Here is an 18630-nt window from a genome sequence, read left to right as displayed (position 1 = left end):
GGTCAAAATGAATTAATATTTTTCAGGTTTCTCCTCAAATGGAAACTTTTTAGACTAGGGACAGGGAAAAAATGACAAAGGGGAGTTTGATGCACCCTCATTTCCATTCATTTTTTTGGCGAAAGACAATTTGAGAAGTGTTTTGAGTTACAAGAATGGTCAAATGTAAGTCAAGGCATAATTGTACAGAACATTGTCTCGCAATTACTAACTCAAACAGGTACTTTCTACATATAATGAACGGCTTTAGATATCAGTACAAGACACTGCAAGGAACGATAGATGTTTCTGAATTTATCTTTAAACCCTTGGGTGCTTAGTCTTGGACTTCTTTGTTACAATATTGACATCTTTTTCTAATGGACCAAATGAAATGACATTTATGTAATCAAACCTGCTCCACCAAGCAAAAAAAAAACTTTTCACAGTTTCATTTGAATGTAATTCTTTTGTTTGTCCAGGTATGAGACTTTACTTCACCCTGGAGTGCATAAATGGTATATACTATAATGAAATAATTTTCAGTCTGTCCTGTTTTATAATTAAATATAAATTGTACATTTTTTTGTCAATTATTTGTCCAGGCACTAACTAATCACAAATCTTTCCATAACTGATTGCGCAATTACCGGTAATCGCATTTTTCAACTTCAATTTTCTACAAAGCTTGTACCATATTTACTTCAGTAAACTCTTGGAATTAATGTGGGGAAAAAATTAAAGTATATTTCGATTCAAAGACTGTTGTAATAGCTTTCTTTGATTCTTGAATATGATTATTTTCCTGCAATATACAACTGTTGAACGATACACCAAAGCTGTACAACTAATATGGTATTTGAATTTGGCCTTGCAAAGTTCGCAAATTATTTGGGATTTCCCCAATGAGATGTCAAGCAACTTTTAAAATCAAACTACCGGTACGTACAATTCCGTCTTTGTTTGGCTACCCAGTAAGCAGAGGTCAGCTGCCACAGGAAGTATATAAAACAGAGTTAATTTGTCTTCTTCCATATCACCCTAGGGGCTCATGCATATTCTATTCACATAATCATAATCATATTGAACATTGAATCAGTTTGAACATTAAATATATTCTGTAGTGCATTCAACTGAATATAAGGTTGAAATTGGTTTATAAATCATTGTACAGTATTCAGTTTTTATTGACATTTTACACAATGTCCCATCTTCATTGGAATTGGGGTTTGTGGACGTTATTTTTTTGGGTGGGGGCAAACAGATATTTTAGCCTTTATGTGCTGCCATAATGTCTTTTTTTTTATAGACCCAAGGCCTTTGTAATCAGTAATGCTTGGCCTAGCTGATTACACTGGTCTGGTTCAAAAAATAAACAAGATTAACAAATATTTTCTACATCGGTTTTTCGCACTGAAGACAGCGGTAACATTCATTTAGCCCCATATGCTCCACTTTTTCTGTTACGGTTACACGCTATGCAGAGATGGCGAAATCCAGGTCCAGAAAGTAAAAACCCTGCCACAGTCAGTCTGGCTTTAGCCACAGGTGCTTTTACTCAACCGATAGGTAAACTAGCTTGTTGAGCTAGCTTTCAGGTAAACTAACAACTATCTTATTTACTTGTCCGCCATTTACTAGAATGCATTCATAAATACAGCATAGTTTAAGTCTATATTTATTTGATTTCCGTCCCATTGTGCTAGAGGTTGCATATTACAGAGCGTTTGAATATGGGAAAAAAAAACGATCTTCACTGTTGCTGTCAGATAGTATTACAGCACAGTGCTCGATGCTTGTTTGTTTACTATTCACTCTACACTCGTCCTATACGATGATTGGATGAGAGTCACTATATCAAGGACATTGACCAATGAGATGCTTTTGTTTTCAATCCTCTCCTTTCGCCCCCCCCCCCCTCTCTGGTTCCCGGATGTATGTCGTAAAGAATGGCTACTTTGCTCACGTGTGGCAAACACAAACGTTGCAGTGATGTGACACATCAAACCACTTCTTTTCTGTGTGCGTTCCCCGGAGGACGTCGGCAAACTTGGAAGCTCGTCGCTACACTTAAAGTGTGCATCCTGCTCTTCAAAGCGCAACGTAAGTTTGACCCTGGTCTAGTTCATCCACGCATCTGTTTCCAGTCCCGTTTTTTGCTAATTATCATTTAAAGGTCCACAGACCTCATTTTGTGAGGAGTTGCCCAGCTGTTTGCCTCGTCTAGATAGGCTAGCAAGACGCTAGTTCATTTCAAAATTAACAGCACATCAAATGTTAAGTTTAAATAATTTGTGTATGATCAGACCTTGAATTTACCTTGAATTTTCGCGGTACGATGCACGACTATTTCCTGTTTTGTTTCCACACGGACTGGCAATTTAGCAGAGGTAGCCTCTCGAATGTACTGTATGTCACATTAAAAACAAAAACGATGGAAGCATCCACTCGCTGGATGTTTCATTCAGTACCGGTACACGTGTACCTGCTTAATGTGAGCAGACAAGATTAAAAGTTCCCCAGTGGGATGCACAGATAACAGTTGAAACCAGAAGTTTACACATTATGAAAAAGTCACGCATCCACCCCCCCCCCCCCCCAATTGTCTGACAGGAAATCAGACTTAATATTTTTCCTTTTCAAGGACCATTAGAATTACCAAAATTATAATCACCCTCAAACTCACTAATTTGGACTTTCAAACAAGGCAGGTGGGCATTCTTTCTCCGTCAGCACCTCTCGCCCCGGTGACGATAAGTTTCCGATGGGTAAAAGTCCCGTCTGCAACCACAGGTTCGCATCGAGCATGAGACGATTTGATATCTATCTCGATGCAGGGGATACGATGCGATTCAAGGAAAATGTACTGATTCGCTTCTTTTAAACCGATTTGCCAATTCAAATTGAGTTTCGTTACACCCCTGATATTCATAATTCTGCTTTTTGATGTGAAAGGCAAAGATGGGTAGCAGCTCTGGCTCTTTGTTGAATAGGGCTTTTATCTTATCTGTTATCTATTATCTTCGCAAAGAGGTCAGAACAAGGAATCATGCATGACAAAAGATAGCTTTCAAGCAAAGAATTAGTATGTTATGCTGCAATTTAATGAGCTGTGCTACATCTGCTGAAAGGGACTTTCTGTTTTCACTTTGGACCTCACTACAAAGACACAGTGGGGAAAAAAAAGTAATGCCCTTCCTAAAATCGAATTAACTTCCTGCCAATACCTACTAATACAACTCAAATACCACATTAAATAGTGTAGAATGACACATTGCGATAAATTATCAAAAAATTAATTGTTGCAGAGATAATACGGTATGCTGACACTTCCTAACTGAGCAGTCTCCTCCCCCGATCTTTTTGTGTGTCTTGACGCACAGAGTGCACTGCTCTGACAAGCAAGTTGGGTTTCCACTTCTAGTACTTGGTTGTCCTGTTTGGAATATTTCTGCTTTCTTCTCAGGGCACGTCACCTTGAAGACATGGCAGAAGGGGGTTTTGACCCTTGTGAATGCATCTGCAGCACAGAGTATGCAATGAGGCGCCTCCTAAACCTGGTAAGTGTTGGATCTTGATGTGACGGATTGGATATTAGACAGGGGTGGGCAATTCCGGTCCGGTATCGTGCATGTTTTATGTCACCCAGCTGCAACCCACCTGATTCGAATGATCAGATCGTTATCCAGCTTCCGCAGACCTTGCTGATTATATGATCATTTGGAAACAGGTGTGTTGTAGCAGGGAGAGATAGAAAACAAGCAGGACTGGAAATGCCCACCTCTGGATTAGGATGAAGCTAAGGGGTCGAAATAAAGTATTTCGCTAGTATAGAGAAGGAAAGAAAAATAACATCTTACTGAATTATCAAAAAGGAGAAACAAATGGCATGGTGCCAAGTCACACTGAGACAACATCCTGGTTCCTGCTCAATGATTGTCTTGAGAGCTGCGATACGATGCGGATTTTACATTGTGTTTGCAAAATTTGGTATTAAAGGAAGGTGTACTGTTACAGGATCTGTTTCAAAACATGTCCACAGTATATTGATGAATATAACTAACAGCGTGTTGTCAGTTTCCGGGTGACTTCGTCAGCCTGTACAGGTGTAACTTGTATGGTAAGATGCACCTGGATTGAAGAATTTGTATTATTTTTAGAAGGGTGCTGTCCCAAAAAAAACAAAAAACTGTGGAATCTTTTAACTCGTTCACTGCCAGACATTTTCAGATCCTCATTTACCCTAGCGTTTGAAAAAAATATAAATTCCTGGGATTGAATGGCTGGACTGTGAAAAGACAAGTACATTTGTCAGTGGCAGTGAATGAGTTAAGAGAAAATAGTCCGTTTAAAGAATCAAACTCTTGCCCTCTTGAAGCCTTAGCATAAAACGTTTTAACGTTTGTCATGCAAATGTAAACATGAGTTGACAACTGTAATATTTAAGCAAAAGTAAAAAATAAAATGTAGGAAAGTATGTTACAGTATGTCTCAATAGTAAAACCCAAGTTCAGTTCACACCATGTGCTACGTCAACATGTTTTGGGACTAGTCTCTGTTAGCGTCTTATCGAATGAGTTTGAAGTATCGGCAAAATAAAATAACCTATTGCTACAGTATGAACAATGCAGTCTATGTACATACAAAAATCATCAAGGCAGTGGCTAATGACAAGCATGGAAATCAACACATTTCCTGTTGTCATTCTTGGATCTGGCAGGCAACTTAAATGGTGAGGAGTTGTACTTTCTTTTTGGATTACCTCTCTGCATACTTGTTTGTCAGTAAAAGTTGGCCTCTACATGCTGCAATTGGGTTGCTTAACCAGTTTAGGGTGCACACCACCTCTCCCCCAATGTTAAGGAAATCAACCCAAACATATATTTTTTTCAAGAATACGTTCCCAGCAGGCCCACTAGTTGAAACACGGCCTTATGATTTAATATTGCGTTTGTGGAATATGAGTTATAAGCAGCAAAATCCACCCGTTTTTAGCCCTCTCTGGGGGCGGCCATTTTGTCACTTCTGTCGACTGAAAACGACACCACATTTGCTCAGGTCTCTGGTAACGGCCAATCACGGCTCACCTGTTTTCTGAAGCTGAGCCGTGATTGGTCGTTACCTGAGACCTGATCAAATGTGGCGTCATTTTCAGTCGACAGAGGTGACAAAATGGCCGCCCCCAGAGATGGACAAAAACGGGTGAATTAACTCATATTCCACAAACGCAATATTTATCAGAATGCCTTGTTTTAACTAGTAGGTTTGTATAGAACATATTCTGGGAAAAAAAGATATTAGGGTTGACTCTTTAACTAGGATTGGAAGCATCTCACTCACAACCCTGATGAGGACAAGTAATATGCAAAGTTGATGGCTCGGAACTCTACCTATACGCAATGTGTATAGCTGCTAGTTAGTTGGTGGCTGGCCTGGCAGGCATTTTGAACCATCCGCGGACCATTTACAGTATTTGTGTACAAAATGCTGTCTCTGCTGTAGTAATCCGAGTGAAGAACCATCAAAGTGCTCTTGCTCTTACTTTTCTGTTTCATTCAGTCCATCGTTTCTCTTCCAGCTCAGAAATTCTCAATTCTACTGCACAGACACAGAGTGCCCTTTGGAATGTGCGTATGACGTCTTAATGCAGGCGCAGTCAGTGTTGGAGTGTAGAATAGCGCTAGAGCAGCATTGTGTTTGTGTCCAGTGCCTGGGCCGAGTGGTGGCTCGCTCATTGGTGGGGAAGAGCTGACCCTCCCCATTATGGTGATGGGATGGATGGTGCTAGCTCTGATCCTCTTCTTGCTGCGCCCTTCTACTCTCAGAGGTCTCTCCTCCACTGAAAAACCCACCGAACCACGCAATGTAAGTTGTACCTGTTGTCCTCATTTAGTTGATCTCTAATTGCCATGGAAGTGGGCGTGTGCAAATTGTTTCATGTCAATCAAATGTCTGTTTTAACGAGTAATATCAGATTAATCGAAGGTGAAGCAATGTAATTTTCACATTCATTAAACCAGTCTTTCCCAACTAAATGTTTTAAGTTAAAAAAAAAAAAAAGGTCACAGACCACCACCCAATAAATTGTCACAAAAACAGTGTATTGAGGATATCATTTCAATGTACTTGCAAATTTACTTACTCATGTGAAAGGCTAATTCTATAATTTTCCATCTAGTGGAAGAGCATTTAACTGTTCTGCCTATTACTATATGTTGCCTTGATGAATGGCAAATGCATTATTTGTAGTCAATAGAATTGAGGAAAATGACATTTTTAAAAAGTAGAATGTTTGGGAATAACTGCATAGCACAATGTTGTCTTAAAACAGCATTTTTTTTAAAGTAAAAAAAAAAAAAAAAAATCATTTTGAATTGTTTTCTGTAAATATATTTCCCCTGGCCAACAGATCAACTGAGAATAAATACACCGTAACTTTGAACTAAGTGTTCATGTTGTTGTCAAATGATTTTAAAATTGAATTATGTCTGTGCTTGGGCTAGAGTAGACGATGCTGAAACAATTTTGCCCATCAAAAAAAATTAACTCACCTCAAGAAAATTTGAAAGGGTCGGCATATTGAAACTGTGAAACAGTAATTATGAATCCAAGAGTGTATTTGTTATCATAATTCAATTTAAAAAAAAAAAAAAAGAGCATATTCATACCCACCCTAACAGTTACCAGCCATTTTTGTGTTGCAGAGAGGTGGAAGAGAACCACCAGCTGTTGACTAGGAGAAGAAACCCACCTGACAGTGCTCAACTGGAGCTGCACAGATAACACCTGCCCCATGTCAGCCTTCATTAAAATATACTTTTCCTAGTTTGTTCTAATTCCAGTGTGCTTTGGATTAGAATTGCTGGCAATCTCCCATATCAAAATGTAGTGAATTTCATATTTTTTCACAATCTATATTACCGGTCAGCCCCCGCGTGTTTTTTTGTTTTATTTTTAAAAATTATTGACAACCCTAAAAAGTTTAAAATGGCTTTCTTTCTTTGACAGTGCAGTGTTAATGGTTGAAAAAAAAAACAGGACATCTTTTTGGTCAATAAGAAGTGATGATTTCAGAGGTGCTAGGATTCCACTCTTTGATCTCCTTCACTAGACCCCAACTGAAGCTCATGGTTTTTTTTTTTTTTTTTTTGTATTTTTTTTTTTTTTTTCCGTCACTTTGTAAGAATGTTTGAAAACAAGTGATATGCTATGTGTTTGTGCATACGTATATATGTACTATATGTATACTATACCTGTTATGATTTGTCTAAAGATCATTTTTGAGGATAAGTTACTGAAATGAAGCACACACTATATTTGTCACTTATTGAAAACAAGGCCTGAAGGATGACTATCAGTTAAGATACTCCCATTGGATCCACAGGACTGTTGAACATACACTTCAATAAATCTTTTGGAAGGGGGCCTAATACAGCTTTAAGAGGTGCTATTTAAACTATGTACTATTTAAACTTGAGAATTTCAGGTTAATTTGTCCATTACCTGTCATTTTATTTAACACTGAAGGTAGGTTCTGAAGGAATATTTTATTTATTTTTACACAATGAAAAATGTCCAGGGTTGCGACAATATTGCGTCAATATTTTTGTCTCAAATTGCACATTGTGACAAAGGCAATTACAGGATGTCTGCAAAAACACTGCCTAATTTTAAATAGATATAAGATGTGTAACATTACTGCCAGCTACCGATACGTGGCAGTGCACCATCTTGCTGAAAAAGCAAATCATATGACTGCTAGTTGAAGAAGAATCCAATTGATTAGCATCTCTAGGTAACAGTTCATCCCTCAAAGGAGAGGCCATAATGTACATTAGGCATTGAGGGCATTAAGACTTAAAAATATACTGGAGAGAGAATATACACACTATTGCACATACAGCACTACAGTATTGTTTGAATACTTACCTTGGGCAAGACGCTGAATCCAAATTTACCTCCAGGTTGGCATTGTCATCGATGGTAATAATCCCAGCAACGTTTCCATAATATTTTGTAAATGCAGCAATCATATTTTTGTAAAAGAAAAAAAATGGCGAGGGTGATTTTATCAGTACATTAGGCAAGAAGCCACAATCTATTGGATTGTTACTATGGGAATCACAATCTTCGTTACATGAAGGAAAATTGGTGTTGCCATAGGAGCACACAAAAGACAAAATAGTGTTTTAGCAGTGCGAGACCCAGTTAAAACAAAAAACAAAGTCAACACAATATGAGTATCATACACATGCAAATCAACAGCAAAAGTTTATTCCAGTACCCAAAACTTTTTTTCCCAGTAATTTTGTGCCAAAATAACGATTCAGTCGTTTTACGTATTAATTTAAGAAGGGAGGAGGCTCCAGGATTTTTTCTCTTCCGAGGCTAAAAGGGGGCTTGACTGATAGCGGGGCAGGGGAAAAAAAGGATGAATAGATTTTAAATGTCCTGAATTCAGATCGTGCCGTTGTATCTGCCTCACTGGGAGCTGGTCCTCGATTCGAATCTCGACTGGGCTTTCCTGTGTGGAGTTTGCAAGTTCTTCCAGTGCTGGGTTTTCTTCGGGTACTCTGGGTTTCTCCCAAAATCACGCGTCGGGTAAATTGAGAAACTGGAAATTGCGAATCCCCTGAGATTGTTTTATTACAAACGCTACAAAACGTAATCGCCCTAGTTCGGCTTGGTGTGGCAGCTACATTTAAACGTTATCGTATCAAAAACGTTCACTGACGTTAATCACCAATAGAGTTGTTCGCCATTTAAAAGTGTTACCCTTTTAATCTAGAATTAAAAGATCGATATATCAGATTATTCCGCCGTCATTGATTTGGTAATACATGTGACGTCACTAATTCAGTATAAATCTTCAGGTGGAGACTGAAAATACAACGCGCATGCGCATTGTTAAACCGGAAACACTGTCTCTCTAGGTTACCGTAAACAAAATAGGATTTCCACGGTTGCTGTTGGAGATTAACAACATTACGTTTAATTCACTCAAACAGCTATCGGATATTCGCAGAAACGACTACACATAGAGTGATAATCGTTGTCATGTAAATGAGTAACTCTGGGCGCTCTGTGGCGTCTTGTTGGAGCTAGCAAAAAGTAGCGAGCATGCTAAATCCTAGCCAAGAAACCTGTTTATAGTTTCAGCTATGACGAATCAAGAATTCGACATTCTTGCTTACTCGCAAAGTCCCAAAACAGCAAAAAGAACAACGTTCCAGGTAAAGTTTACACTATGACTATTCTTTGATTACCTCGTACGGAAATTGACTCGATCGGGCGACTTAACCTAGTTGCTGTCTTTGCAGGATGAACTTGAAGCTGCTCTCACGATCAGAGCTAGAAAAACCGCACCACTTTTATATTCAGAAGATTTTGGTGAGGATGGCGACGGTAAGACGTATTGAAGAACATAAGAGTTAACACGTTTGTGTTTTTACGAACAACACAGGGCTATGCATAATTTGGATTCCTTTAAGTCTAAGGTGGTGTAAATTAAGTTTCCCTGTGTCTTTTTGTCGTCTTTTTACCTACAAAGCCTCGCACCGATAGATTAATGAAAGCATGCACCACCACTGTATAACATAATACTGTATTCTGTTTATTGCTTGTGTTATGTTCTTTGCATTGTTTAAAATGCTGTAACAGATGATAAACACGTTGTAATACATTCCCATTTGCCGAACTGTTTGTTGTCTTGGTCAGCAACAGTCCACTAGCTAGGATCGTATTGGTTTTAGTATGCTATATAGATGGAATAAAGGGGAAATTATATTTATGCTTGTAATTTTCTGTATGCCACAGATTTTTTGGACAGCCTCCTTAAATCAAGAAAAAGCAGGTCTGATGCATTTAAAGCCAGCAAGACGACAAGTAGAGTCAACGACTTTGACTTCTCTGATGATGACGAAACACAAGGCACGAAAAAGAGGACTTCCTTCTTGAAATCCCTGAAAAGAACTTCTGTGGAGGGAGACACGATAGTACCACAGCATGAAGACAAGACTTTAAACAGTTATCCGTTATCTAGTGAAGACAACATACAGTATAAAAATGATGCTGTGAAATTGGACAGCCTTTGTCCCCAAAAAGACAACTCCAGTACATCACTGTTTTCCCAGTTAGATGATGCTCCTCAGGACTTGCCTTTACCATTCCACAGGAGTACATCTCCAGCGCCTATTAGGCCTGAAAGTAGAGCAGACACGAGCGGAGACGCAGGTTGTGAAGAAAGCATCCGGACTTCATTGGACGCTGACATTAAATGTGTTACGACCACTGGTCAGTTTACACCATTTTCGAACAACATAGATACATGCGTAGATATTGAGCGGGAGACTCCCAGACCCAAACCAAGACAACGGACTTTGGGGTTGAACATCCAGGTGGCAGAGAAAACCGAAACTTCTCCTTCAGATGCCAATACAAGCAACATCACTGACATCCCATCTCCTGAAAGGATCACCACAAGGAGCTGCAGTCCTCATGTGCGACATTTTACATTCACCTATTGCACAATGTTACCAATCATTATCTATCATCTGCGCTTCCCACACTCTAAAAAAAGTTGGGTTAAAAATAACATAATATTTGGGGGTCAAAAATGGACCGATCCACCACTCGAATCAATTTGCCCCAACTGTTTGTTTGTTTTTTGAAAAAAAAAAAAAACCCAAAAGAGTAGTTTTGTACAAAACAACCCCAACAATTAATACTGTTTTGTACAAAACAATTCAAGAAGGTCTGTCAAATTGACCTAATTGGTGGATTGGTTCATTTTTGGCCCCAAATTTTGCTGTTTTTAGAGATCATCCTGTCTCTAAGGTTTACAAAATATTAGGAACCACAGGGCACTGCAGTTCTGCATGGCTAAAAAAAAAACACAACCAGAATAATGATCAATGTAATCGATGAATAATAATAATGAATGGTCCTTTATTTTGCATAAAAGATATAAATTGCTCATTCCTAATGAACATTGGCAACAGAAACAAAGAAATAGTTTAATGTTGTGACAGTTAATTATGATCATTTCATGTTATCAAATTATGTCTCAAACTTATTTTGTCATGTTTGCTGTGTTTGTTAGTTGACAGATGGATGCCGTGCCGATTCATGCGCCAAAGGTGAGCGGTCAAACACCATTACCACATTTTAAATCGATTCTATATGAAGCAACATTTTATCATACGTATTATACATATTTCTCTTGTTTTTAGATAGCGTCACTTCGGGTGACTCCAAAGAACAACGGGGAGCAAACTCCACATCATTGAAAGAGTCTATCGTAAGATGTCATGATGTTCTTTTGGCGAGGATCCTTCTTCATGTAAACAGTTGAATTTAATAAGGTTACTCTTGCTTTTTTTCAGCGAGATTCAGAAGAACACTCTGTTGCTCAAGATCAAAACAAATGTGATATCAGGTCAGTAATGCTATCTAACCTACCGCATGCCAGTCTATTTGTGAACAAACTGTGACTTCAGCGTCTTTGTTTTCTTTCATATCAGGGCATCCAGTTCTCAGTCTCAGAGACCCAGCGCTGTGTGTGCCAAGAAGGTGGAATCAAAGTATCTGGGAACTCTCAAAATTCTGGATTGTAAAGTTTCCCAAGATTGTCAACCACAAGCTGCCGATTCTCTCAGGGCCACTGTTTACCAGGTCAGTGGAACAATGGCGCACGTCTTGTCATCATCAAGAAAAGCTAGCGAGCGCGCGCAGTTTGCTAGCATTAGCTTCAGAAGACGGCATCCCAATATTATACGTCAGTCAGTTCACATCTTATTTGCACTCCTCCAAGGAATGGCTCAGAAAGAAAAAGGAAAGGTCCTCTGAGAACTTAAACAAAGAGAAGATTCTGCAAGAACAAAACAAAAAGGTGAGCAGCTGAGAAGATAAGAACCTCTCAGCAAAGTGGGACCATCTCTACCAAACTACGGTAAAACAAAATCGTGGTAAATGCTTTCACCTGATACACGCAGCTGACTTTGTTCCCTCAAACCAAACAGAGAGAAGAAGAAAAAAAGAAGGATGCCGCCGCTTCCTACGAGGCTTGGAAAGAAAAGAAAGATGAGATGCTCAAAGCAAAAACAAAGGAAGACAAACAAAAGATGAGGAAAGAGCAAAGGGCGGTGGAAGAGGTCGAGGAAAAAAGAAAAGCAGCCGAACAGGTAAGAATCGCTTGCTATGGAGCATGATTTTCACTGACTGAAAAGTGAAGGGCTGAAAAACAAGCAGCAAGCTCCAAATGTTGCACAGTCGTTGATTAAAAAACATTGTCATCAGAGTAGTAAAAATGATGTTTATATTTCAAAATCAAGAAGGGGAAAAAAAAAAAAAAAAAGTCCAAATGACTGTTTCTAATCGGAAGTGATGCCCCGGCAGGTGTTTCATCAATGGAAGCGTGAGCATGATGACTTGCTCCGAGAAAAGTGTCGACAGCAAAGAGCGACTGAGAGGAAACTTGCCCTGAAGAAACAGGAGGAGGAGGAAGAACGGAAGAGAGGCAGCAAATCGGCTTTTTCGAACTGGTAAGTTTAAAGCAGGGCTGTCAAACTCATTTCGCATTGTGGGCCACATAAGGCCTCTGTAGATGCCAATTGGGCCGGACCATTAAAATGATACCATACTCAGCTATAAATAATCAAAATATCATGTATTTCCTCTGTTTTGGTGTAAAGAAGCACAAGAACATTAGGAAAATGTTGAAATTTAATGAACATTCTTTTTACAACACATTTCATGAAACACCTTATATTTCCTTAGACAAATATGCAATTTACGTTTATCGTTCACATATGTGCATTGCAACTGATCCCACTGATTGTACAAAGGCACTTACTTAGTATTGAAAAATATAGTAATGCACATTAAGAAACGAGCTTTATAGGGAAAGTAATTTTTAAACAATATTGTCTTCTACTCTGATCAAAACAATGTGCCCCCTAGCGGATATTTTATGAATTGCATCGTATTAAAGATATTAATCCCGTGTCTTTTATGCATTTTTTCACATTTAAATGATCCCGCGGGCCTGATCGAACCTCCTTGGGGGCCCACGGGCCGTATTTTTGACACCGCTTGTTTAAATCATTGCCACCTTATGTAAAAGCTGACTTCACAAAGAGCCATCATTGGCGGAGGAGTTAGCATTAAAGCGGAAGTCAACCCAAAGATATATTTTTTAAAAGATATGTTCTATGCAGGCCCAACTAGTTGAAACACAGCATTCTGATTAATGTTGTGTTTGTGGAATATGAGTTAAGCAACAAAATCCACCCGTTTTTAGCCATCTCTGGCGGCAGCCATTTTGTTTTCACCTGTTTTCTGAAGCTGAGCCGTGATTGGTTGTTACGTGAGCCCAGAGCAGTTGTGATGTCGTTTTCAGTCGACAGAAGTGACAAAATGGATATTATCAATATTAATCAGAACGCCTTGTTTCAACCAGTGGGCCTGAATAGAACATATTCTTGAAAAAAATATATGTTTGGGTTGACTTCCGCTTTAAAACAAAAAGAAAATGCAGAATAAACCTGCTTAGTTGTAATTGTTTATATTGTTATACTTTAATAAATTAAGTTTAGCAAACTAGAATGCAGCAACTCCTCCCCCTCGAGCCATCCATCACCTTATTGTGCTGGAGGCGATTGTCTGTTCTAAAGATGCTCGGGGCTTGTCACGGATTATCCATAACAAACACCATGCAAATATTTGAGAGTAGATTATCATTCATGCTACACATTCCAGACCGCGACTTGAAGATGTTTTTTTTTCTGAACTGGGCCTCATAAAAACCCGAATAACCCCCCTGGGTTATCACTTTATGAACCCCTTTTCTCTGCGGCATTTTCACGTGATTTTCTGTCTCTGGCGAAAATGACACAGTGTTTATATAGACACACCGGCTGCTTTATTCCTGTGGTGAGTGACATAAATATAATGTGTTTTATTGGCGGTAGAACGTAACAAGCGGAAATGACGTCTATATCAGTGTTTTTCAAATTCTGTGCCAGTGTGCCGCGAGATATTGGCAGGTGTGCCGTGGGAAGTGATGTAATTTGTGTGCCTGTGCGGTCTAGCGCCTGGCAGCGTAATCATGTCTTTACTACATTGTAGTACTCTTCCATACCAGCAGGTGGCACTAGCAGCAGGTAGTTTTGTTTCGAGACGAGCAAATTAGTGATGCATGTTTATCCAAAAAGGTCCATGTTTCACACTGAGTAAGTATCAATATGAAACATTATAAAATACCTTTTTTTTTGTGCGTTTATTTAATTCTTAATCAAGACGTTATAGTATAACGTCATTTTTCAATGTTAAAAAATGCTTATATAAACAATATAACACTTATATTGTTAAAATAAGCTTTTTTTTTCACAATTTCAGCTGGTGGTGTGACGCGGGATTTTTTTTTCAATGAAATAAATATGCCTTGACTCAAAAAAGTTGGAAAAACACTGGTCTGTATGCATCACAAAATCCGCGCATCGCCTTTTAAATCAACTTACTTCAATGCGGAAGTAACTGTCCGCTCACGCATGTAAACGAGTTATTCCTAATGTTTCAGAAATCTGAATTTTTATTTTATTTTATTTTTTTTTAACCTCAGCCCGAATATTGACTCCATATAAGCGTACGCCATGTGATCATTTTCCACAGGTGCGAAAAGAAGACGGATGCTCTGTACAAAAAAGTCTCGACGGAACGCCAGGAGACCAAGAATAAAGCAGACGAGCATCGATATATCCAAGAGGAGAAGGATAAAATGGCTCTAGAGATGTATGAACAGTGGCTGGTGAGGACAATTTCTTACCTGCGTAAAGATCAACTCCTAGCATGACTTCTCTCCTTTTAGCAGAACTGCGTGACTGTCTGGGAGTGCTTTTGAATCATTGATTTTCTACTTTTTTTTAAAAAACAGGCGAAGAAGGATATACAACAAAAGCGACAGAAAGAAGAAAGGCGACTCCAAGTGATACTGCGAGACAGCCCACCTCCACCATGGAGCCCTCCCAATAAAACCATTCAATTTCGAAAATAACTTCTGAAATGGGGGATGCGTAGTTGAAATAGTTGGTGAGAGACAGAAACAACTTTTCACACTCGACATTCACAACATGCATGTTTCTGAAATGCGGGAAGAAGCTGGAGTGCACACGAAGAAAACACAACGACAGGGAAAACAAGCCTCACAAGAAGGCCGAAGCTAGGATTGGGACTAACAACCTCTGGACTGTGAGCGGATGTGCTAACCACGCGTTTCCTGAAATTCAGTAGGGGAACGAACAAATATTTCCCCTGATGTATGCCGGATGCCATCACACTGGATTCTTTGGTGTCAAGATCTTTCAGAGATGTGATGAAATTGTGAGATTGCGCAACATAGTGAGTCTATTCCAGTCCAAGTTTTGTCCTCTGGACATTCAGACACAACTTCAGAAAACACAGGGCGAGGCAAAAAGTCTGGCCATTGACTCACTAGAACAGTCAGAACATTTCCACACAAAGGGCGTGGCAATATAAAAGGGTACTGAAAACGTCATCCTGGTAATGTGATGGGGGGGGGAAGGAAGAGTGACGTTTTATACACCAGGGAGGGGAGGACAATTGAAACCAGGTGTGAGACATTAGAGTTGGATGGTTGTACGCAAGGAGAGGAGAAGCTGACGTGAGACACAGAACTAACAGCGAAGGCTTCTTAAACCGACAAAAAAAGAGAACACAGTTACACTTTTAATATTTTACACATAGTTTGATTTCTATCAAGGATCTTGCTTATGGTGAAGTCCAATATTTCAGAACGGAAAGATCTGCACTTTTTGTTCTTTTTGTCTGTTTGGCCTCGGGTAACTTGTGAGGGGTCTACCTAGGGGATTTTCACGATTCTGACTTGATTGCAGTCGTGTATTTTTCACTATAATCATTCCTTGGCAACTCTTATATTTAAATTAGAAAGTAGCTTTATTTATAGTTCCAAGTGCAGATCACTTCAGCAGTCAATCTCTTGAGTCTACTCCAGGCTCCTCACCACCAGCAGCACCACAATTGTTGTATGAAATTCCTTTACAGACTCCAGTCCAGCTTCAGAAAACAGGTGAACCGTGATTGGTTGTTACTTGACTCCTGAGCAACTGTGATGTCATTTTCAGTCGACAGAGGTGACAAAATGGCCGCCCCCTGAGATGGACAAAAACGGGTGGATTTTACTACTTAACTCATATTCCACAAACACTGTATCAATCAGATCACCGTGTTTAGACTGGTGGGGCTGCTTGAACATATTAGAGTAAAGAATATTTTTGGATTGATTGCTTTTTAAAGCAGCAAAATCCACCCGTTTTTAGCCGTCTGAGCGGACGGCCATTTTGTTTCTTTCTGTCAACTGAAAATGACATCACAGTTGCTCAGGTGACAACCAATCACGGCTCACCTGTTTTCTGATCCTGGGCCAAATCTGGTACAAAGGTCCTAAACACAGAACACATTTTCTACTTAATTCTCATCTCATTAATATTCAAAAAAGAGGAGGGGAAAAAAACGTAGATCATGGAATAAGGTACACAAAGTATTATAGAAACAAAGGATTGTTGAACATTTACATAATACTTTGCAGCACATATGAATATTTCCCTTACACGGAACAACTCTTACAGTCTATGTCTGATCAATCTACCTATAATTAAAACATTTTAAATGCTTAAGCTGCGGTAAAAAAAAAAACAGAAAGAAACTAAACCTGTAAAACTATACCTGTACTGGCGTCACCAGTTGTAAGTACTTTGTGTCCTGGCGAGATCCGGGCGTTAGCGTTTAAGTAGCAAAGAGTGCCGAGTCTGCCATCTAAAAGCAGCATGAGGGAAATAATGTGAAGGATGCTAATGACTGATATAATAATCATAAAATAATTCTTCACTTCATACTGCTATGTAGAGAGTGCCCTTGTCATTGGTTCATTATCCAATTCCAATCCATTCAATTTGAACGTCCTTATTACTGAAAATCCATTCCATGTTTTCCATATGACCATGCTCCAGTACCTGCCGCGATTTGAGTTTATTGTACTGTACATTTAATGCGTTTCTTGCTAGCTGACAGGGCCGAGGAAAATAACGTAAAAAAAAAATCATGGATACAAGAAGGTTTTTCAAGATAAGTCTTCCTCACTGCTGGTAGTCATAATAATTATAGTTAGCCAGGGCACCGGCCCAGTTAACAGCAGAAAGTCACATGCTATTTATAATAGCTTGTCAATTTGTCTGCAATGCATGTGAAGCTCCTAAATTGCTGTTTACATAAAGATGAAGCGGGTTTTAGAGTGAACTTTATGCTTGAATTCACACTATGAAGTAGAAGTTGAGCTCCTTCACGTATGGTTGTCATCAGTGGATAGTAGTAGTACTTGTGGTAGTTTGTCGAAGTTGGTAGTAGGAAACTTATGGAAGTCGGTTTAAAATGATAGTCATATCGGTCTATAGGCGATTACTATTTGGTCGAAAAACGGACGACGGAAGGCTACCCCGGCTCAAGGCGATAAACGGACCGCGAATTTTTAGTAAAATACCCAGCTCTGACTGAATACAATGTGTCCATTTTTGTGTGTGTTTAATTTTGTAAACATACTTCCTGTGTTTGTGTACCGTATAAAACTGACTGAAATAACGCATAAAATTTTATTGTGACATTCAATTTTTACACAGTGTTGTACTGTTTTTAAATGTGTCCATCTGTGCGTCTCCTGGGGGGAAAACACCCCTCTGTCCATGAAACATATTGATACCCCCCCTACCTTTTCGATAACTACGGTACAAAATTGTGTTGGTTCGTAACACTGAACACATGTTCTACTTAACAATTGTCATTTCATTATTATTGTAAAAAGAAAAAAAATACCATTGAATAAGGGACACAAAGTATGCCCATTATAAAAACTAAGTCTTGTTAAATATTTACAAAATGACTTTAATACTGCAAACAAACACAGTATGTTGCTAACGAGGTGGAACTCTCTCATGGTCCATGTCTGAACAATCCACCCATAATTAAAGTAATTAAGTTAATTCATTAATTACGTTAATTAAACACTTAAGATCAAGTTAAACAAAACCTAAACATACCTGTTCTGCCAACACAACTTGAAAGATAGTACTTCTGGCCCATGACAATATGTTTTTTGCCACTGAAGCACAATATGAAACAAGTCCATGCTTTATTATTGTCACTTATGTCACTACAGTGGATTTCTTTGCAGGGAAAACACATGTAGCAACGTTTCTCGCAACATTTTTTTCCGCTTCATAACAGTCCGTCGACAAGTGCGCTATCTTGCATGTCTTGTGTTTTTAATGTATTGTATTATTATTGTGCCAATAGGACAGCGCTTCTCATTGGGGCACGACAGATGTCACCGTCTAACGGCATCTCTGATTGATTAGGCTGGGCAGTTTGCTATAAACGAAATATGATATTGTGAAATGGGCGTCAAACTCATTTTGGTCACGAGCCACTTTGTAGTTACGGTTTCCCTCAGAGGGCCATTATAATGGTCAAATGAAGTAAATGTTTAATAGTCTCATCGTATTATTAATTTTGGAATCAAAAGTCAAGGATAATAGTTTGCTCGATAATTGTTCAAGTTACTGT

At 38.9% G+C, this 18630-nt stretch overlaps 2 protein-coding genes across 2 annotated transcripts; both read left to right on the top strand.

Annotated features, from left to right (window-relative positions):
- Nucleotides 1-1879: 1879 nt before the first annotated feature.
- On the top strand, nucleotides 1880-7409 carry smim14 (small integral membrane protein 14). The gene is made up of 5 exons (XM_086034009.1): nucleotides 1880-2082; nucleotides 3446-3539; nucleotides 5558-5606; nucleotides 5687-5844; nucleotides 6684-7409. The coding sequence occupies exons 2-5, from the start codon at nucleotides 3465-3467 to the stop codon at nucleotides 6714-6716; spliced, it is 315 nt and encodes a 104-aa protein (XP_085890135.1). The 5' UTR covers nucleotides 1880-2082; nucleotides 3446-3464; the 3' UTR covers nucleotides 6717-7409.
- A 143-nt stretch (nucleotides 7410-7552) lies between these two features.
- Nucleotides 7553-17682, top strand: map9 (microtubule-associated protein 9). The gene is made up of 12 exons (XM_086034008.1): nucleotides 7553-9212; nucleotides 9300-9384; nucleotides 9796-10478; nucleotides 11081-11117; nucleotides 11211-11278; nucleotides 11364-11416; nucleotides 11502-11652; nucleotides 11792-11869; nucleotides 12000-12161; nucleotides 12376-12521; nucleotides 14650-14785; nucleotides 14912-17682. The coding sequence occupies exons 1-12, from the start codon at nucleotides 9141-9143 to the stop codon at nucleotides 15029-15031; spliced, it is 1791 nt and encodes a 596-aa protein (XP_085890134.1). The 5' UTR covers nucleotides 7553-9140; the 3' UTR covers nucleotides 15032-17682.
- Nucleotides 17683-18630: the final 948 nt, after the last annotated feature.

Source organism: Filicampus tigris, chromosome 6, assembly GCF_054856515.1.
Source record: "Filicampus tigris isolate MCC_2025a chromosome 6, RoL_Ftig_1.0, whole genome shotgun sequence".
Lineage (NCBI taxonomy): Eukaryota > Metazoa > Chordata > Actinopteri > Syngnathiformes > Syngnathidae > Filicampus > Filicampus tigris.
The sequence above is the reverse complement of the archived record's forward strand: the minus strand, read 5'-3'. Positions and strand labels throughout refer to the sequence as shown.

Excerpts from the sequence above, each read along its gene's own strand:
- smim14 (XM_086034009.1), top strand. The coding sequence starts at position 3,465 with ATGGCAGAAGGGGGTTTTGACCCTTGTGAATGCATCTGCAGCACAGAG. Across the intron at positions 5,607-5,686 it reads CACAGAGTGCCCTTTGGAAT|TGCCTGGGCCGAGTGGTGGC; the intron begins GTGCGTATGACG and ends GTTTGTGTCCAG. Across the intron at positions 5,845-6,683 it reads AACCCACCGAACCACGCAAT|AGAGGTGGAAGAGAACCACC; the intron begins GTAAGTTGTACC and ends TTTGTGTTGCAG.
- map9 (XM_086034008.1), top strand. The coding sequence starts at position 9,141 with ATGACGAATCAAGAATTCGACATTCTTGCTTACTCGCAAAGTCCCAAA. Across the intron at positions 9,213-9,299 it reads CAAAAAGAACAACGTTCCAG|GATGAACTTGAAGCTGCTCT; the intron begins GTAAAGTTTACA and ends CTGTCTTTGCAG. Across the intron at positions 11,118-11,210 it reads TGCCGATTCATGCGCCAAAG|ATAGCGTCACTTCGGGTGAC; the intron begins GTGAGCGGTCAA and ends TCTTGTTTTTAG.